We start from the raw sequence: 22,097 nt of genomic DNA, 5'->3' as shown, positions 1-22,097 counted from the left end.
TCTCTAATTCTTCCATTCTGGGCTTAAAAGTAATTCCATTATTGTCCAATATTCAATCATGTTTGAAGTGGTGTTTATATTCACTAGAGTATCCCCTTGGCAAATTGACTGTTATTACCGCTCAAGAATATAAGCATATATATTGTGAATTAGGAATAAAGGAGTGTGGTTTCAATACACGACCTTATCCTGAGTTGCTATGGAGCAAATCCCTAGCGACAATTCTGACAAATATAGAGCACTTTATCTGCCACAATAATAGTAATAATCATAGGCTTAAGATACTGTTGGATTACTTACTGCATTTCATCTCCCTCCCTCCCTCCCCCCCCTCTCTTTACCTGTTCAAGGCTAAATGTACTCATCTTCAGGAGAAAACCCAGTATTTTTCAAAACAGGCTGTGCTTTTCTATTATTGTTGCTTAATTAATATAGTAATAGCAATCATTCATAGATAAAGCAAAACCGTTCTTTGATTTGCCCCATTAAATGGTCCCAAACATTTTTTCCCCCAGTAGAATGAACATGGAGGTCAGATTCACACTTCATACTACGCCTTAATTCCCTTTGTTTTCCCCATGGGTGCCATAATGCTGACCTTCCTTGTGTAATACACAAAGGAGTCTATTTTAAGTGCTTTTTTATTACTTTGTACTTTGAAAATAGTTAAGGCATATCTTTTTCCCCAACAATAAACCGGGTGTTTCTTCTCTTGTATAATGTGATAAAAGAAGAATATTGTCTTGAACTGTGTGTAGCTTGATTAAAAATAACGGTATATGCATTTCAGCTTTTACTGTCAACTCAAGAACAGCCTTTGCTTTTATCTTATTTAAAACATTGGATTTACTTGCAGAGTAATGCAAAAGAAGTGCACAACGGGGAAGCCAGATCAGAAAGATCTCAGTGAAAATCTGGCAGCTACTCAAGGACTGGCACACATGATCACTGAATGTGATAGACTTTTTGAGGTAAGTGAAGGTCTTAGGTAGCATTATTCCTAAGGAAAAATGTCATGAAGCACTTACATGCTAGAATAATATTTTGGTGTATTTCTTTGGATATTTTTGTGGCACATCTGCATAAATTGATTTCAGATGCATTATAGCACCGGTTGATATTCAGCTTGTGATCAGTTACTATTCCAAGTTCATTTTTGACAAGTATTTGTATCATGCCAGGTATTCCCACTATATATTTGCATACTCAATTTCTATAGGTAAGGAAAGTGTATTGCACATGACTTGATTTAGAAAAAACATACAATAAAGCGAATTGGCTTGAATTAAGGAAGGTTTTGTGAAAATGTGGAGTTGAAGTTTGGTTGCTGAATGCAGTAATTATGCGTAAATCGTTAAAGACACGGCAAGCATGAAAATATATGATTTTTTTTTGTTTGTAAATTGATCAACACTGAGCAGAGAATTAGACATGGATGTCCAGTCTATGGACAAAGATTATGTATTGCTGCAAATGTGAAATAGATTATATGATGCAAAATTAATGTATTACAGAGCAAGATTTAACAGGGAAATCAAGCGAATACTTGAAAATTAGAGCAAGTAGATGAATTTGTGTACTTTGTAAAATGTTAACTAATCATGGAGGAATAGATGGATCTTTCAATATGTACATTGTTAATACAAAGAAAATGGTAGCGTGCAGTCAATTATAATCAAGTATTATTCATTGAAAGAACAAAAAATGTCTACAAATAAGAACCATTGCTATATGGAAGTAAGAGTAGGATCTGTCAGGAGAAATATGAAATCAAGGTGATTGATGGGGGGGTACTTACTTACTTATGGTAGAACAAAAGAAGTAATGGGTGCTAAATGAATGTAGTCAAAAGCACATACAGTCGTTCTTGATCTACAGCCATTCAGTCAGGGATTGTCCCAAGTATGACAGTGCTGAACAAATGGTGGTTATGTCCAGTTCTTATGCCAGCATCCTCACATCCACGTGATTTCAATCTGGTTGCTTGGCAATCAGTTCATACTTATGACCAGTTGCCAAAAGCCTCCAGATCACTTGATCTCCATTTGCAACCTTCTCTACTGGCTTCCCCAAAAAGTCAGTGGGGAAGCATGCAGAGAAAGTTATTGAAGTAAGTCTTCCCCAACTGTGCACCTTCTTCATGTTGAGCACTTCCACACACTTCCCTCGCATCCCCATGCACCCTCCTGACCCACGCTGCACTTTCCTTGAGCCAGACTATGCATCTCTACAACCTTGTGCACTCTTCATAATTTGCAATGTGTCTTATCACATCCCCCTTGTACCCTTGTGCACTCTTCCTGCATCACACTATGACTCTTGCACACCCTCCTCCAGTACCCATAGTCATTACGGAAGAAATGTATCGAGGTAGTTTGAACATATAAAGAGACTGAATAAAATCACAAAACAAACTTATGAAAAAAGTGAGTTCAGGATGAAGGGAAAAACTGAAAAATATAATTAGCTGGAGTTCATGTAATCTGCATAGGAAGAATGGAAAGTTTTAAAATGTAAATTAAATATATACAGATAATTCCTGAAAACTTGCTGAGAAAACTTAAGGTTCCCAGATTTGATACCATTTACCCTCTGTTTAAGCATCTGTTTAAGCATTTTTAGTAATGTGAATTTAGTAAATATCCATGGCCCATGTCTGAAGGATTGTTACATATTGGAGTTACCTTGTGGATGTATTTCATTTTTTTTTCATGTTATTACTTGTAAGATGCTGAGAGGTTTTGGAAATGGTGCAACATAGAAGTCAAAATAAGTAAATCAATAGTAACATTATATTTTCCTGCGTCCTCTTTTTCTTTGGAGTAGATTCCACATGAGATGTTTTGCCAGTCTCGGAACTCTTACATTGAGGCTGAAGTACGTTCTCCAACTTTGGAGGATCTGGGCAAGCAAATGGATGAAGAAAATGGAAATTACCAGACCTACATAGAAAATCTAATACAGAATCTTTGTAAAGATGCTAAGGACAAATTCAAAGGATGGGTCACTTGTTCCAGCATGGAAAATACTGACCTCTGCTACAAAAAAGTAATTCTGAAACCAAAGTAATCTGTTTACTTCTGCACAGTAACTTTGATAAACAAGTTTCCATCTTTACTGAAAAACATTATCTAACATGCCAACATACTGTACACTGAAATGGGCTTTTTAAAATATGCCATTAAAAAAAAAACATTTTATCTTCCCCCCCCCCCCCCCCCCAAAATAAGCTTTTAGGTGCTTTCAGACATAGGAATTCTGTATTATTAATCCAAACTTTTCATGCAGCCTTTTCATGTTTTTTTTAATGGAAGACACATGTACTTTGTTAGTGAGGTATGATGTCTTTCAGCTCCTATGTACAATTACATAAACAAGGCTGGAAAATGGCACAATATTAAACCTTGTTTGGAAATGCCCCTTGAAGTTGCCATTGTGGATTGGAAAATGTAGAGTTGAGGCACAATAAGCAAAGTGATCCTGACTTAGCTGATATACAAATATAGTGTATTTGGAATGTGTCTATATTCACTATAGATAGTCTCAATTACAAGCACAATTGGGACTAGAAGTTCAGTCATAAGTCATTGCAGTTGTAAGTTAAGGTACCATGTGTCTGTTTATGTAGCAGTCATTAAGTGAATCACAGTCATAAGACTTCATTCTTCCAAAGAGTTTTTGTTGTTGGCAAGTGGCAAAAAAAGTCACAAATCAGTCATGTGACTGCAGGACACTGTCATTGGTTGCAAATGCGAGCTGGTTGCCTGCAGTCAAAATGCAGTCAAGTGACCCACTAATATGATGTTTTGTGACAGCCAGAAGTGCTTTACAGGCATAAAGCATCCTCCCTAAGCCCATCATAACTTTGATTAAATGGCCAGGTTTGTTCTGCTTATCTTGGTTTTCAGTTGCAGATCCATTTCATATCTTGGCCTGACATAAGCTGTCATGGAATTGATTTGCTCCCTGAAATTAAATGGAATTAAATTCTCACATTTCAATTAGCTCCTTAATTCAGGGATTCCGAACTTAATTGGTACTAGAAAAATGTCATAGCTTTAGATGGAGAGAGAAATTAGTGGATCTTCTGTGTCACAATAGTGTTTTAGTGCCATCTAACCTGTTATCTCAACTGTATTCTTAACTTGCAGTCTTTTCTTTTCCATTTCATTGAGGTTGGCGATGGAAATCCATTAAGACTATGGAAGGCATCTGTAGAAGTCGAAGCTCCTCCATCAGTTGTCTTGAACCGTGTGCTAAGAGAAAGGCACCTTTGGGATGAGGATTTCTTACAATGGAAAATAGTAGAAACCTTGGATAAGCAGACGGAGATCTATCAGCATGTTTTGAATAGTATGGCTCCCCATCCGACTAGAGATTTTTTAGTTCTCAGGTAATTTAGAGAAGGAAGCAACTAGTTATAATATGATACCTAACTTACACTCCAACATAGCCTGTCTGAAGCTGTTATCCTCCAGATGGACCCAAACTCCAACAATTCTCAGTATAAAAAATAGCAATCTCAGGAATGCATCCAGTTAGAGAAGGCTGATATCAGCAGATGTCTGTATATGAGCTTCCTCTGTTATGTATGGTCATCTCTATTGGGTCTTCATTGATTATTTTTTCTTCCAATTTATTTTAAAATCAAGACATTGTATAATCTATTGTGGAGGGTTCCCATAAAATCCTATTAGCTACTCAAACCAGGCGTCTGACAAGACATATTGTTTAATCTATATTGTCATAAATAACACCAATGTAGCTGTCTCAAGTTTTTGGATTTGCTCTGCTCCCATGGGAATAGCTGTTGCTTTCCTGGAAAATAATTTATTTTGATAGAAAGCAAATGGCTGTGTAAAAATAAATTCACATAATGGATCACTAAAGAAATAAGAAGGGTATCTATTATAATTCTTAGTGTGGTGATAGAAGTGTGAGACAAATAAAGGAAACAACCTGAAAAGGACATTATGCAATACAATACATATTTTTTCATAATAAATATTAAATGAATTTATATCATATTAAAATATGGTAACAATATTTTCTTGGGGGAAAAATCAAGGACATACATGAAAAAGGGACAAATCTGAAAGCGATTCATAAAGTAGCAATTTTAAATTATGTTTATAACTTTGCTTTACAAAGGAACATTTGAAGAGAAAAACCAAGAAAAACTTTACAAAAATACATATTCCCATAAAAATATCTAATATCAAACTGTATATGTAAATTAATTTTAAAAAGACAGTTTGGTTACCATACTTTTCACATGAATCGGTACCATTTGTGCAATAAAAGCCAAAATAAAATAAAGGACAAATGTGAGTTTTTGAAAAATAGATAAATCCAAAGGACAGCTTATTGAAATAAGATAAAAGACTGTCCTTTATAATATATGGTCACAGTATATTTAAGGACACTTGAAAGAATTCAGCAACTTTCCATAACTTTGTGCCCTCCACTTTCCAGACCTGATGAGACTCTTAAGAGGCAGAGGACCCCATCAGCTTTGAGCTTGACTGATTACAAATCTTGAGAAATGAGTCCAGGGATGGGCTTCAAAAATTTTAGCAAGGGGTTCTCTGCCTGGTTGCTGGGTGGGCGTGGCCATGGTGGGTGTGGCCTAGCTGGCCTCCTGCACCACGGGGGGCATTTTTTCCCTCCTCGGGCTCCGGAGGCTTTCCTCAGGCCCTCTGAAGGCCAGAAACACGCCCATTTCCGACCTACCCAAACTTCTGATAAGCCCGTTTTTCGCCCTCCCCGAGCCTCCATGCATGCTCTGCACTTACCTGCATCCAAAATGGGTCGCATGGCGACTCCTGGGAGGGGAGGGGCGAGCAGGGCTAGGCAGCAGTGGGCACATTTGAACAGCCCTAGTTTGGGAAAGGCTGGAAAACATACTCGCTATTATTTTTATTGCAGTGCTACCCCGCCAATTATCGTTTTCTTCTTAAAAACCTATCTGAACAGGGCCTGGAGAACAGATTTACCTAAGGGGATGTGTGTGCTAGTGGCTATCTCTGTAGAACACGATGAAACGCCTTTGATGGGGGATGTGCGAGCAGTTGTCCTGGATTCCCAATATTTGATAGAACCTTGTGGCTCTGGAAAATCTCGACTGACACACATCTGCAGGGTTGACCTCAAGTAAGTTTCACAAAGATCATTGCCAACATTTTTTGTCAGCAATCTTTTTGCACAACTTGCATTCCTGAGCATTGTTTGGCAATATATATAGGACAGTACAATGACTAAAAGAACTTTCAGTCTTTAGCTGGAAATAAAAATATACACATTGATCTCATGGTTATTTACTCAAGAATAAATTTATTAAATGCGATAGAATTTACTCTACAGTAATACTATGCACATTACAAGAACTGTTGTATGTATCTGACTAGCCTTGGGTCATGCAAGCGTTCCAGAGTTATTATGTCATTTCATGATTGATTCTAGTACTTGGGTGTTCCTCCCAAATTATTTTATGAATTCAGTTTTAAACAGAATTATGATTGAAGAGCTCAGTACTTAGATTTAAGCAATTGCTATGTCAGATTTATAATTGAAAAAGTGTATTTGAAAAATGTGTAACCTCAAGCAAGTTAGAAATTACAAGTGTTCCCCCCTCTCCAATATATGCACACCTGCACTGGTTTGGGTAATCGATACATGTCTTACTGCAAATCTGCAGGCACAAAACGAAATCTGATGGTGAATCTTTGGCCCATTTCCAATGTCTGGAAATTTGGGAAGTTCTGCACAGGATCTATGAGTGTATCTATTGTCAGAAATCTTTCTCTTTGTTTTCCTTCAGAGGTCATTCATTAGACTGGTACAATAAAGGCTTTGGACATCGGTGTTTAGCTGAAGTGGCCAATATCCGAAATTCATTTCAGCCTCTGATCGCTGAGGGACCAGAAACAAAAATCTGAAAAATGGAGAACCTGCACAAGTACATAATGCCATGCATACCTGACAATCACTGGATTTACATCTTTTTTGCATGCCAGTTAAAGAAGAGCCGCTTGGAAAATTCTGCCATTATTTGGATTTGTTACGTAACAAAGTGGCCCACATTTATAATTGCCTTCACTGAAGAACCATTTCCACTGCTACTTCTTTCTGACTTTAAAAGTAAACTTATGTCCTGTATAGTTTTGATATTTAAAAGCTTCTGGGAAGCTTATTTTAAAATGTTTATATGTAATTATTATTATTCAATATAAATATTGTATATCTTTTATTATGTATAATATGTGTATATATTTACATCTATCTCTTTATAGATAGATACTGCTATACAAAAAGAAGTTTGGTATAGAAACTAAAGTGTTCTGGAAAAAAATTCACCTGTTTGGGATTCATTTTCACTCCGTTAGACCCCAATATACCCTAGCTTCAATTAACTGCATTTACTATCTTTATAAGAGAGCAATTTCTAATTTCTTATGTGCCTCACGTTAAGAACTCTGCCAGTTTCAGTGTTCACACTATTTCTAAAACAGACACGTGTAAAAGAATAGAGGATACTTCCCTTAATTTAACTTGGTACTTCCAGATGTGTTGAATTTTCCATTGGAGAGAAACGTCCACTTTAAATTCATCATGACCAAAAGGCAACAAGCTGGAGAAATCTAGTTTATAGTATTTATAGGACTATTAAAGGGTACATAGTCACAAGAGAATAGCAGTGAGGCAACAAGAATATTAACTCAAGTAATTACAATCTGGCAATCATTTACAGTGGCCTGCAGAGTCAGCCAAAACAATAGTTTCCAGTAAAGATTGTAGCTCCTTTATTAATGGAACAAAAATTTACAATTTATTATTTTGATGAAATGTACTGAAATCAGTACCTATAGCTGTCGGTTTAGAAGACTTTCAAACTTTTCACTTTAGAATAATCCCCTCCAAATCCATAGGACAATATTTGAGATCCAGTACTAAAATCTCTGGTACATGCAAACTTTCAACCAAGTTCAGAAGAGACTGATCATTTATTCAGATAATTTTTGAAGAGTTGAATGTCTATGAAGATTCTCAATCATCCAGGTCAAGGTTGTCCCAAAGGTGCTTTTTTTCCAAAAAGCAATTGGACTATTTTTCCTTTTCCTTGGAAAATGTTTCACCTCTCATCCAAAAAGTTACTTCGGTTCTATTATATTCCATTTCAGTTTTGGATAGGCTATGATAAGCTGATTTGGAATGAGTAAATAAAAAATTGAGGCTGAAATTTACTGGCTTAAAATACAAAACTCAGAACTTGCAATGTTTACTTCTTATCCAAGAAAAGTGCAACACTTCTTTAATATACAACTCTATCACATACATTTTAACTCATATAAATGAGAATTCCTACCTTTTGTCTTCTCCTTCAAAACAACAATAGCAAAGAGCAAAAAGAAGCTTGCCAATTTTTTTCTCAAAAGTATTTGGAAAATGGCTAGGACTGATTCTATAAACCCTGAAGAGTAGTTATTTTCCTAACATCTCAAGTGTTACAGGATGAAATGTGATGGCACTTAAAAGAGATGTTGAAATAACCAGATTTTACAGCTTTATAGGGTTGGCCAAGCTCAGAATAACACTAGTTGGTTAGAATGTTGATTGTCATATCTACTTTGTGCTATTGTTTTCTATTTATTTAACCAGAAACCTAACCACAATTTGTGGCTTCACCTTAAGAATATAACTGCCTGAATTAGATGAACTGGAGGATATGGATTGGGCAGCTAGTCTAATAAAAACTTTATAAAGCTATTGGCAAACATTTCTCCCAGCAATATTATGTACATTTCAGCAGCTATATAATTCTAGATAATACTAATAAATCTGGAATATTTCATTTAGAATTCCACCCTATACAACGAAAAACTAACAGCCCCTTCTGTAACAAAAACTATATGCTACATTGTGTTCCAACCACATAATCCAATTTTGATTTTTGCTAAGGGCTATATCTGAAACAACCTCAGTTGAAAAGAAGTTAACAAAGGTCTTTGGAACGAGACAGCCACAATATGTAGAGTTTTCCTATTGCCTTAATTGAGGCCTTCCCTCTTGATCCTGAATGCCAGACTTGGAAGCAAGTCCCTTTTTTATCCAAGGGCTGAATTTCCAAGAATGGGCAGAATCCTTGATCAGGACATCACTGCATTTCTCAGAACATAACAAAAAAGAAAAGAAAACTGGTAGGATTTTTGGCAGCCATATGAAACTCCACTGGTTAATATATATTCAGGAATGATTGATTGTTTTCTGAAGAGGTGCATGCTTTAAAAGAGTAATAGCGAACCTTTTCAGCATTGAGTGCCAAAAAGGGAGCATTCGGTGCATGCACGTGCTTTGCGCATGCGCGCACACTTGTATGGGTAGCAACAAGGAAGAGGAGCTGGCCAGGGGAGAGGCATGGGCTGGAAAATGAACTTCAGTTTCCGGCACAGGCATGTGCACCGGCCAGCAAGTCTTCCGGTAACTGCTGTGCATGCCCATGAGCTGATCAGCTGGCTGGCGTGCATGTTCATGCTGGAAACCAGAGGACCAGCTCTTCCAGTTTCCAGCACTGCCACATGCACAAAGGTTAGCTGATCATCACATGCGCATGCACGCTGGAAACCCAGCGTGGAACCCAGAAGAGGAATGGGTAACGCTGCACATGTCAGGCAACATGGCTCCAAGTGCCACTTTGGTCACGCATGCCATATGCTCGCCATCATGGCTCTAAAAGCATGATGTTTGAAATAATATGGTGGGGACCAGGGCTTTTTGAAAGTAAAACTAGCACAAAACAAAACAACCTGTGGTATTCCTAACATGTATAATCATTTGCAAATTGTTTAAATCCCAGTTCCACCTGGCTTTGTTGGTTTCTTGAATTTATTTATTTATTTAGTCCTTTTGTTGATTTGAGAGTATCAATATAACTCCTATCTTTCCTCCTGCATAGACGCCAATATACTTCACAAATCTGATTTTATGGGTTTGGAAGGGGTTCCATTGGCAGGAGATATCCAATTATCATTTTAAGCAATCATTTAAGTCAAACTAGATATGCAATGTTTTATTCAACAGAACACAGGACTATAAAACAGGATGGTCTATAATTTCTTTTTCTTGACAGATCTCATATCTTTAGTGCCAGAGTGGCAAAGAGAAACTCGGCAGATAAAGCTGGTCCCAGTGTGCTGCTAGAGAAATGCTTCTCATGTGTTTGCTAAAGACTCTGGAAGCTACATGCTGTGTCTGCAAATACACGGATCATTTCTCTATCAGCTGCACATTGGTCAAACAAAAACAATTACACAAAAAAAAGATGTTGATAAAGCATAACAGGTTACAGAGATTCCTCTGCAGTTTTTTATACAGTATTTAATGCCTGTGCATTCCACAACCAAGACACTCAAGTCAGTGATTAGAAACCTGAATGTGTTGCTTTGTTATCACATGCTCAAAATTACTTTTTCCTTAATTTATTTTATATATTCTCAAGTCGTATCCTGACCTCATAGTAGAGCCATAACTCTTGATAGATTATTTGTGGCTCTCTGTGTTACATACATGCATAAGGAAGTAAGCATTTGCTCGATTCTTCATATATACATGTCTTAGCAAACTGGATTAAGTGAATCCATGCTCACAATGCCAGTTGCATAACAGGACATTTTCAGAGATTTTGCCAATTTTATTCTTCTTTTTACATTTAATTTTATTCTCCATGTTAATCTCCAAGTTGCATCATCTAAATCAGGGGTGTCAAACTCTATTTCACTGAGGGCCGCATCAGGGTTGTGTTTGACCTTGGAGGGCTGGGTGGGCGTGGTCAAGCTGGGCATGGCCAGCATGACATCACTTGGGTTGGGAAGCACCTATGGTGGCCTGAGTGCTCTGCCAGCAAAAACAGGCTCCTGAGCTCTGCCTGAGCTCCATTTTCTCTGACAAGCACTGCAGGCCAGTCCTTCACTGTTTCCATGGCAGCCCTGCGGGCCAGATCTAGATGTTTATTATACTTGTATGCCGCCCTATTCCCGAGGGACTCAGATCTAAGCACCCCATGGGCTGGATCCGGCCAATGGGCCTTGACTTTGACACCCCTGATCTAAATGTTTAGGTTCTTTCTACAGCCATTATTTAAACACACAGAGATCTGAGCTGTAGATCTACCAGAAGACAAATGAGCATGGTGACTTTTTTTCAAAATGTATACAGATACCACAGCAAAACAAGATACTTACCAAATTACTTTGAAAATATTTTGCTCAAAGTCAAGAAATTAAAAAAAAAACAACCTGTCTTCAGTCCATTCTATTTGAGATTCCACACGGTTCTCTGCTTTGTCCTCACCATGGGGTAAGATAGCATCGCTATACTAATGTACCCAATTATATGTCTCCACATTAAACGATGAACTCCCCCCCCCCCGGGGTGTCTGCAGAATGTGAATATTTGGATGGGGAACAACAGGCTTCAGCTGAATCCTAGCAAGACTAAGTGGCTTTGGATGTGGGAACCTATTGGTTCCAGCACAATACCATCTTTGGTACTGGAGGGTTTGCATTGTCCCAAACAGATCCAGTCCACAATAGGGGTCCTTGTAGCTTAATGACTCCTGCTTAATGAGAAGGTAATAGCTGTGATTAGGAGGGCCTTTCTTCTTGTGTACCAGCTGTGCCTGTTTCTCAGGCAGCAGGCCTGTTCTAGTTGCCGTCATATTGGACTACTGCAATGCACTTTATATGGGGCTATCCCTAAAGAGTATCCAGAAGGTCCATATGGTACCAGCTCTGTGAACTGCATGTGCTCCCTGCATGCCTAAGAGAAGTACCAAAATATTGGTATGAATGATTATTTCTTTGCCATCTATTACCTGGATTGACTTGTTTAATCCAGAAGGATTGCCTATTTATACCATCATTGCAGAAAGCACCACAAATGTGCATCGGATTCTTTCCAGTGAATCCAGCACTAATGTAAAAACCATGTTTTTAAAGTTAAATGAAAATGAAAAACTCTGCAGACATTTTAAAAAGTAAGCGCCCCCTCCTAGTCTATCCACAGGAAGATTTAAAAACTATGTAGATCACGTCCGGCCAATTTGTAGAAGTCACATTGATAAATTAAAAATTATTGTGGGTCACAAGGGAATAACTGGAGCACCAGTCAGCTGTTTGACAGTTGCAGCTGGTGGCGTCAGTGAGGCCTGAAGGCGTTGAAGATGCACAGCAGGTTTTTCAGGACAGGGGAAACAGATTCTTACTTGCAGCAGCAACATTAAACAGTGAATTTACCAAATGTTTAGAAAATGCCTCCAGGCTACACACCGCAGCCTGCAGCCATATACTCTATAAGTTTGATCTAGATTTTGCTTTCCCCATTATGTTTTCCAGTGGAGGTGCCAAATATATTCCAAGATTTACTGCAAAATTCTTTTGCTCCTTAAGATACGATAAAATAACAATGGGAGGCAAACCTCTACAATGGTATAGTGTGAGGTGCACTGTAAGCTCTACCAAGCGAGCAAAAGAAAAACAGATGTAGGGAGGAAAAAAAATCAAACATGAAAACCAAAGCCCCTGAATTGACCGTTGTCTTACCTGAACGGTCCTTCTATGGGTGCTGCGAAGGGAATCCAATCATGGGTTAACTTAGCCTTCTAGCCTTGAGACTGAGTATGCAAATTTCAAAGTCACGCCTCCTCTGACTGGACTTCCGTTTCCTTTCAGTTCTTTACGAAGTCCACCGAAGGAGCATTATGTCAATCCTCAAACAAGCCGCAAGTCATCCGGCACTACAGAGTCAAGTCCAGTCAGTAACAAGTCACAGAGTCACAATCAAAACGGAGCCCTGACCAGCCGAAGCTGCGGGCGGGTTTGGATTCCCTTCGCAGCACCCATAGAAGGACCGTTCAGGTAAGACAACGGTCATTCTCCTGTGTGCTGCTTCGGGAATCCAATCATGGGATATATCAAAGCAATGAACTCCCAGGGCGGGAGCTAGGCTGGTCAGGCTCCTCCGCAGACGGAAGGACCCTTTGCAACACTCTCCGCCCAAAGGACGCCTCAGCCGAGGCGAAGACATCAATCTTGTAGTGGCGAATAAAAGGCGAGGGGGATGCCCAAGTGGCCGCCCTGCAAATCTCTTCTACAGACGCTTGCGTCGCCCAGGCCGCTGTGGTGGCCGCACTCCTGGTGGAATGAGGAGTGATTCGCCTTGGAACCGGTCTGGAGTGGGTGTCATACGCCAACGCAATGCAAGCTTTCAACCATCGGCCGATGGTGTGGGAGGACACCCTCTGTCCCATTGAAGATGGCTGGAAGGAGACGAACAGAGCCTCCGATCTTCGGAATGACGCCGTGCGCTTCACATAGCGACGAAGAGCTCTGCGAACATCCAGATGGTGCCACTGACGTTCCTGCGGATGAGACGGGTGAGGACAAAAGTCCGGCAGGACAAGTTCTTGAGTTCTGTGAAACAATGAGTTTATCTTTGGAAGAAAGGTCGGATCCAAACGAAGCACTACCTTGTTCGGGTGGAAGATGCAAAGATCCGCACGAACAGAAAGGGCTGCTAGCTCCGACACCCTCCTGGCCGATGTTATGGCCACCAGGAAGGCCGTCTTGAGTGTCAACAAGCGGAGGCTGATGGAATGTAGAGGCTCAAAGGGGGCAGCTGTTAGGGCCCTGAGAACCAAGGTCAAATCCCACGTGGGATAACGATGTACCGTCGGCGGTCGTAAGTTGGAAGCACCCTTAAGGAAGGTTCGAACTCGCGAGTGCTGAGATAAGGAGCGGCCTTGGCCACCCCAGACCACTGTCGACAAGGCGAAGCGTGTTTGGTGCCAACCCCTTGTTGAGGCCGGACTGCAAGAAATCCAGAACTTGGGGCACCGAGGCCTTGATGGGATCGACCCCGGTGCGCCGGCACCACCGGCAGAAGGCCTGCCAGGTAGCCTCGTAAATACGGGTAGTCGACGGGCGACGGGCCGCTTGAATTGTAGAAATGACTTCGTCCGAATAGTGGAGGGCCGCTAGCATCTCCCGCTCACGTGCCACACGGCTAACTGCAACAGCTGAGGGCCCGGGTGCCGGAGAGCCCCTTGGTGGAGCTGAATCTTGTCGTCCGGAATCCTCCAAGGACGCGAAACGGACAGATGGACGAGGTCTGCGTACCAGGGACGTCTGGGCCACATTGGAGCGACCAGCAGCACTTCCGCCTGTTCTGCCAAGATCTTCTGAATGACCGACGGAAGGATCGGGAGAGGAGGAAAGGCATAAAGAAGGCCGGCCGGCCAACGGCTGCGTAGAGCGTCTACTCCCTCCGCCCCCGGAGTCTGGTATCGGGAGTAAAACCGGGGAAGTTGTGCGTTGTGCGGATGAGCGAACAGATCCACCTCGGGCAGGCCGAAGCGGCGAGAGAGTTCCTGGAAGAGAATGGGGTGGAGCTGCCACTCCCCCTGATCCACAGTCGCTCTGCTCAGCCAGTCCGCCTGAATGTTGGCTTCGCCCGAGATGTGCTCCGCCCGAATCGATGAGAGTCTGGGCTCCGCCCAATGGAACAACCTTTCCGCTTCCAGCATCAGAGCTCTGGACTGCGTTCCCCCTTGGCGGTTGATGTGAGCCTTGGAGGCCACATTGTCGGTCAAGATTAACACATGGCGATGAGATACAATGTCCCGAAACTCCAGGAGAGCCAGACGGATGGCCCACAACTCCAGCCAGTTTATGCTGTTCGCCAGCTCCTGATCCGACCATCGACCTTGGGCCACCCTGTCCAGGGCATGGGCCCCCCATCCGAATAAGCTGGCGTCCGTTGTAACTTGAACGCGGTCCGGCTCCTTGAATGGACATCCCCGGAGGAGCCTGGACGACATCCACCAATGCAGGGACCGCCTGGCCTTGCCCGGGAGCTGCACCTTGATGTGGGAGTGACTGGTATGCGCTCTTTGGAAGGGCAGCAGGAACCACTGGAGAGGACGCGCATGGAACCTGGCCCAGGGCACCGCGCCGATGCAGGAGATCATCTTCCCTAGCAGTTTGGACAGCGACAGAAGCGGTACTCAGCGATGAGATAGCACATGATGCACCAGGTGGTATATGCTCTGCCTCCTTTCCGGGGACAGGAAAACCTCGCACGACATCGAGTTGATGGTGGTTCCCAGATGAAGGAGGGACGTGGTTGGGCGCAGATGGCTCTTGGGCAGATTGAGGACAAATCCATGGTTTCGCAATGCGTCCATCGTGACCTGTAGGTCTCGGAGGGCCTGATCTCGAGAGGACGACAGCACCAACACGTCGTCCAAATAACAATTGATGCGTATTGGAATTGAACGAAGAGAGGCTGCCAATACTGCCAGAAGTTTGGTGAACGTGCGCGGGGCCGAGGAGAGGCCGAATGGCAAGGCCCGGTATTGATAATGACGGCCGTTGAAGTGAAACCGCAGGAACTTCCGAAGTGCCGGATGAATGGGCACATGGAGGTACGCTTCTTTGATGTCTATGGAAGTCATCATGTCGCCTTGGCGGATGGAAGCCAATATGCTCTTTAGAGAGTGCATTTTGAATTTTTGGTATTTGATATACTGATTGAGCTGTTTCAAATCTAGGATTGCCCTCCATCCCCCGGAGTTCTTTGGTACTAGGAACAAGATGGAATAAAACCCTAGGCCTCCCTGCCCTTTGGGAACTTGTTCTATGGCCCTGATGGTGAGAAGATGAAATATCTCGGTGTCCATAAGGCGCCGCTTTGACGGGCACCTGGGCACAGGGCACCTGATGAACCTTCTCGGGGGGATGGATAGAAATTCTAGCGTGAGACCCAAACTCACTACTTGAAGGGCCCAGGCGTCTGACGTGAGCTCCGCCCATTGGTGGGCGAAGGCCAAGAGACGTCCTCCTATGGGCCCTACCTCCTGCGAGTCAGCGGTATCTGCGAAAGGATCGGTTGCCCGCTCCTCGGAATGACCGTCTACTCTGCGCCTGACTCTGCTGGCGCCCCCTGTCTCTGGCCCCAGCTCGGTCCTGGCCACGATCCTGTGCCTGGGAGAACCCCCTGGTATAGCTGGGGACATAGGGGGCGGAAGTAAACCCCGAGTCCCCAGACCGAAAGGGCTGCCGTCTACTATAAGGCTGTGGTCTTCTGGTCACACGGGCACTTGTGGAGGGAAGCACCTTACGTTTGTCCCGAGTCTCAATGAGAATGGGATCCAGCACTGAACCAAACAAGGCCCCGCCCTTAAAGGGCGTGGATGCTAGACGCCACTTAGATTTGATATCAGCTTGCCAGTGGCGGAGCCAGAGCAAACGGCGAGAAGCCACATTGGAAACCACAGCTCGGGATGCAAATTTTGCCGCGCTAAGGGTGGCATCAGCAGAAAACTCTAGGGCCGCTATCAGCTTGGTGACATCCTGATGGAGGCGCAGTTCCTCCGGGTCCAGCCTTTCCTGTAGTTGTCTCAGCCAAACTAAGGAAGTCCTATTAAAGAAAGAAGCTGCAGTAGCTGAGCGCAAGGCCCACGCTGCTGCCTGATGAGTTTTGCGAATGACCGATTCGGCCTTGCGGTCCTCGGCCTTCAATCCTTCCGAAATTTCAGAAGGAATTAACGCCGGTGAAGCAAGAGCAGCGATGGGAGCATCCACTGTGGGAAACTGGAGGAGAGTCTCCAACTCTGGAGAAGATGTGAAAAGCTTCCTATCACCAGACCCAGGGGGCTTAACTGCGGTCGGCTCATCCCACTGCTTTTGGATTAAATCAAGAAAAAGCTTAGGGGATGGAATAAAATCTTGCAGAGCCACCTGCTCAGCAAAGAGCCGCTCGGTGGCATCCAGGCCCACAGCAGCACTTTCTGCAGAAATTGCCTCCCCCATGTGGGCGGTAGTCTTGGCCTTGTACAGCAGGGATTTGAAAAGAGTGTGCCTGAAGAGCCCAGGGGCCGGAGGCTGGTCCACAGGAAAGCCCTCGTCACCAGAGAGTTCCCTATCCTGGATTTCACCTTCCTCCACTAAGGGAGATTGTGCGCTAAACACAGAGTGTAAAGGGGAAGGAGGATCAGTTTGCAGAATGGAAGAATCCCCTTGTACTGCTTGGGGAGCCAGGCCTGAGTGGGCCAGAGTAGGCCTGGAGACCTGGGATCTACGCGCTAATTCCGCATCCACCCCTCTGGAAATAGCCTCTGAGATCATGCTGTAAAAATCAGCAGGAAGGCCCAAATCCTGGCCCTCCAGAGGCCTGAGGCCTGCAGCTGTGGGGGTGAACGTGGCAGAAGGCCCAGCACGTGGAGGTGAACGAAGAGAAGCCCCACTAGCCTCCGAAATAATTGGGGAGGATCGAGGCCCGAAAACCCCTACCTCAGGAATAGGGCCCTGGGGAAGCTGAATATCAGGGGACCAACCCTGCTCAACGACCCTCACCGGAGACACAGGTTGCTGAACCAGAACCGGAGGGGAACAAATGGGAGCCCCAGATGCCTTGGGGGGAACCTTGGCTTTGTCTTTGCGCTTGTGCGACTTATCCCGAACAGTAGATGAGGCTCGAGGCCTGCTAGTAGAGGCCCTGGTTGCGGCCCTACTAGGCCCAGGGCTGGCCCCCCCCTCGCCAGGGGAGCGGGGCTCAGAAACTGGCCCGACAGTACCTTGCACTACCGATTGATCAGCCATGATATGAATCTGAAAGAGCTCAATCAGCGAAACAAAGGAATGCAATTGAAAGCACTCGCCAAGAACGCCACGTGGAAGCAGAGACCAAGAGAAGCGACCTCCTTCCTGAGTCAGCAAACTCGAGTGAGGGAAAAGGGAGGGGCGGAAAGCAGTGCGCAAACTCAAGCGCGCGGAGAAATTCTGCCTTCTCATCCCAGGCATTACTGCGCATGCGTGAAAAACGCTTCCAAATAAGGCAACCGGCATCAAAGGCGCGAAATTCAAAGCAACCGCAGGGGAAATTCCCAAACAGCCGATCCATGTAATCCTCCGGCAGCCGCTCCAGCGAGGGCACAAAGGAGGGAGGCGGGGAGGAGGGGAAGACCCGCTCCGACAAGCCACAGGCTCGGATCTGACCGCGCTCGCAGGCGGGTGCTATCCGGCGTGGAGGGCAGCGCTGGGAGACTCAGCTTCCTTGCGCGCTGAAGTTAAGGGAGGGCAGGCGGAGAACGCCCCACTCCAGCTGTAGCAATCCGATATCCCTTCAAGGGAAATAGCGAGGGAGGAATCGGCTGGCAGAAATCTGCCGCCTTACCTCCAATCCAGCAAGAAATCCACAGTGGAAACCAAGTAAATCCAGCATTAACCTTGAAAAATTAGCAATTAATCAAGAGAGAGTTGAAAATAAGTCTCGTAGGCTTTGGACTGAGTAATAGAACTGGAAGGAAACGGAAGTCCAGTCAGAGGAGGCGTGACTTTGAAATTTGCATACTCAGTCTCAAGGCTAGAAGGCTAAGTTAACCCATGATTGGATTCCCGAAGCAGCACACAGGAGAATTGGTATAACATCAAAATCAAATCAACATGGAATCTTTTGTAGTTCAACATGCCATAAGCTTATCAAGCTTCCCTGGTAAGAATCCCCTTATGGCAAAACAGGTGAGGAAATGCATAAAACAGCGCAGAATCAAATGTTTAACAAATTGGTGGGTTGTTTTTTTTTTAAAAAAAAGAGGTCAAACCAAACTTACCACTATGACTTGTGTTAATAATTCAAGTGGAACTGAACTTTCTTAACTGTAGCTGCCTACATTGTACAAATAATAGCATTATTCTATGTGCTTTGTGTAACACATGAGAAGTTTCTGCATTTTTTCCTTCTTTTACTTTCCCCCTGATCTAGCAGAAACGGTCACTCAAATTATGCCAAGACCTTTTCCAACAGCAGAGAATATACGTAACTCGAGATTCAGCTACACCAGTCACTGAGAACCAAAGAGAGAATTTCCCTACAAGTCTAACCAAACAAGACATGCAGATAATGGATAGGCATGGTGTTGTTGTTGTTTTTTAAAAAAAGAATGTGAACATTTGAAACTCTGCAGAAGCTTCTGCGGAAAAAAAACCAAGAATCCCTCACCTTTCCCTCCATCTTTTTTAATCATTAGCTTATACTGTATTCTCAAAAGGAAAGGTATTTGTATTTTCTATTCGTATCACAATTTCCCAACAATAAGAGGCCCACTTGTAAATTGTTCTGCTCTGTTCATAGCAACTGATCAAGCAAATGATAAACTTCTGAAGTCTAGGATGCAGCCAAAAACTGTACATGCCATAAACAGCACACACATTGCAATACTCTACATGCCAAACACACAGGGCTTTGATCACACACTTGCGGCCGTTTTGACTTTTTTGACTCCTTCCTCGTGGATACCACAGCAACATTATGCAGCTTTTTTTCTGGGAAACAACGCAAGGTAATCATAAGAAGTTAATGACAGAATGTCCTAACTAACAAACTAATGTTTGAGCAAATGTCTATGGAGATTCTGAGTCATCCAGGTCAGGATTGTCCCAAAGGTGCTTGTTTCAAGAGGCAACTGGACTTTTCTTTGAAGGAGAACCAGTCATTGCTGAAGAAGCTTCTTGGATGTGAAGTGAAACATCTTCAAAGAAAAACCAGAAAGTCTAGTTGCCTCTTGAAAAATGCTGGGATAATGAATTTGGGATAATGAATAACCAAATATCTTCTGAATGTACAGGTAGTCCTTAATTTATGATCACAATTGACACCAAAATGTTTGTTGCTAATTGAGACAGTTGTTAAGTGAACCTTGCCCCATTTTCTGACATTTTGTGCCATAGTTGTTAAGTGAGCCACCACAGTTATGTTAATAACAAAGTTCTTAAGTGAATCTGGCTTCCACATTGACTTTGCTTCTCAGAAGATCGCAAAATAGCAATAGCAATAACACTTTTATCACTTAACAGTGCTTTACAGCCCTCTCTAAGTGATTTACAGAGTCAGCATATTGCCCCCAATAGTCCTCATATTACTGACCTCGGAAGGATGGAGTCAACCTTGAGCTGGTGAGGATCGAACTGCCGAACTGTTAGCAGTTGGCAATCAACAGAAACAGCCTTCAGTACTGCATTATTATGCCACCATGGCTTAGTGATTACATGACTCCAGGACACTGCAACCATCATAAATATGAATCTGCTGCCAAGTGTCTGAATTAAATTGATGAGGATGCAGGATCAAACTGATTAGGACTTTGAAGCATTAAAATTTCAGATCAGGACACACTTCACCTAGCCTTTGAAGTTCTTCATGTAAGACGATCAATTCCTAAATATTTTAAATTAAACAAATGAAAAAAAATAAAAACTATCTGAATAAAAAATAGTAAATAAACAAACTGTTTCTAAAAAATACAGAACTACTGCAAAAAAGTACTGTAATTCAATTTATTAGATAATAAATAAGACAAATACTTGGTTCACTTTGCAAATATATTTTCTGCTACCATTCATTCTGTAAAATACAGTAAGACAAACATAATTGGAATTTTCTAATATGACTGCACATCATATCACATTTATAGGTTGCAGGAGGGTGGAAATAATGTTTAGGTTATTTGTAGGAGATGACCAGGCTAAGCCCAAGGGAGGGGTCAAACTCGTCATCAGTCATGAGTCCCTGCGCACCCACAAGAGATCTAAGTCCAGTCCACCTTGAATTCTTTCTATACTTAATTCTCGCAAATGTTAGTAGTTCAGATTCTTGTAGAGAGCTTAAACTTGCAATAAATCTTTATACTCACTTGAACTGTCTGAATTTCTTAATTTTCCTCAACACTTGACATTATTAGAAAAATTAAAAAGCACATGAATGAAGTAGAATTTTCCAAGCAGAGTCAGCAACAATGGATGGTGATTGCAAAACTATTCAGATTATGACTTCACACTTTTTATACATATTTTATAATAGACTCTATTTGTACAAGATACATTCACAGTGGCGTGCGCAGTTCACTGTAAATTGTTCTGCACATGCACGTGCAGCGCACTTCTGGTGTGCGGGTTGCGAACTGGAAGTAACGCCAGCAGCAACCCACCCATGCAACAAACATATTGTTATACCCAAACTCTTCTGTATTGCACACCGAATACTGAAAGGTGTTATTTTAAGATTCTGTTTTATTCTATTTTAGCACTGAATTTGTGCTTTGTTAAAATTACTGTATACAATTATTACTTTTGGAAGTTATAATGAGGTTTTACATTATATGTGTAATGCTTCTGTTTTATTATTGTTTTGTATTTGTATTGTGAGCTATTGCATGCTGTTTTGGTCAAGAATGAAAAGAACAGAAATATTGCATGTTATATAAGTAAAATAGTTTCTCCATAGTTATCCCTGTTACACAATTTAGATTAAATACTGGATGATGGGGCCCAAGTATTATTTACCTTCTTTATAAATAGCAAAATATATTGTATTAAGAAAACATGCTTTATGCAATCTGCTCGCAGACTATAATAGCCACATTTTAAATTCCCCAAATGCAATGCAATATGGGAAATGTATTATGCCATGCAAGAGACAAAAAATGGTCTTATCACTGCTTCTGTTAAATCCTTCATCACATAGAATTTTTGTTACATATAAAGATAAAATGCATTTAACAGGATTATTTGAAGTATCTGGTACTGATAATGTTCAAAACTGAAAAAACCTATTTTTTAATATAGTTGTTAAGGCATCAGGTTAGAAACTGAGAAACTGTGAATTCTAGTCCTGCCTTAGGCACAAAATCAGCTCAGCCAGTCATTTTCTCCACCCTAGAAAAGAGGCAATGGCAAACCACTTCTGAAAAACCTTGCCAAGAAAACTCCCTGGTACTTTCTGAAAATTGAACAGATTGAACAGAAGGGAGAAAGAAGTCAACAGCAGCAAAAATTGGGCAGGAGGGTGAAGAGGAGGGGAGCAGAAAACACCTAAAATGCGCTTTGACAAAAATGTTATGGGCACTTGTAACAATCATATATCAGGGACACAGTGGCTCAGTGTGACTCTTTGGTGGGAAGATAACGACATTCCATGTGCCTTCGGCATTTAGTCATGCTGGCCACATGACCACAGAGACGTCTTCAGACAGCGCTGGCTCTTCGGCT

The 22,097-nt window shown here is 42.4% G+C and overlaps 1 protein-coding gene and 1 long non-coding RNA gene across 10 annotated transcripts in view; one reads left to right on the top strand and one right to left on the bottom strand.

The window, feature by feature from the left end:
- STARD13 (StAR related lipid transfer domain containing 13) overlaps positions 1-7,247 on the top strand; it is an 86,327-nt gene extending 79,080 nt beyond the window's left edge. For all 9 annotated transcript variants that reach the window (XM_032219359.1, XM_032219366.1, XM_032219360.1 and 6 more), the window contains 5 exons: positions 857-971; positions 2,827-3,048; positions 4,176-4,393; positions 5,977-6,153; positions 6,821-7,247. In XM_032219359.1, coding sequence (XP_032075250.1) covers positions 857-971; positions 2,827-3,048; positions 4,176-4,393; positions 5,977-6,153; positions 6,821-6,938 — 850 coding nt within the window. In that variant the 3' untranslated portion in view covers positions 6,939-7,247. The remainder of the gene's footprint in view (positions 1-856; positions 972-2,826; positions 3,049-4,175; positions 4,394-5,976; positions 6,154-6,820) is intronic.
- Positions 7,066-22,048, bottom strand: LOC116510026. The gene is made up of 2 exons (XR_004255598.1): positions 19,978-22,048; positions 7,066-8,201 (listed from the first exon to the last, which is right to left on the bottom strand). It is a non-coding gene; the product is annotated as an uncharacterized LOC116510026 (long non-coding RNA).
- Between the last annotated feature and the right edge of the window lie 49 nt (positions 22,049-22,097).

This window comes from Thamnophis elegans, chromosome 6, assembly GCF_009769535.1.
Source record: "Thamnophis elegans isolate rThaEle1 chromosome 6, rThaEle1.pri, whole genome shotgun sequence".
In the NCBI taxonomy this organism is placed as follows: Eukaryota; Metazoa; Chordata; class Lepidosauria; order Squamata; family Colubridae; genus Thamnophis; species Thamnophis elegans.
The sequence above is the reverse complement of the archived record's forward strand: the minus strand, read 5'-3'. Positions and strand labels throughout refer to the sequence as shown.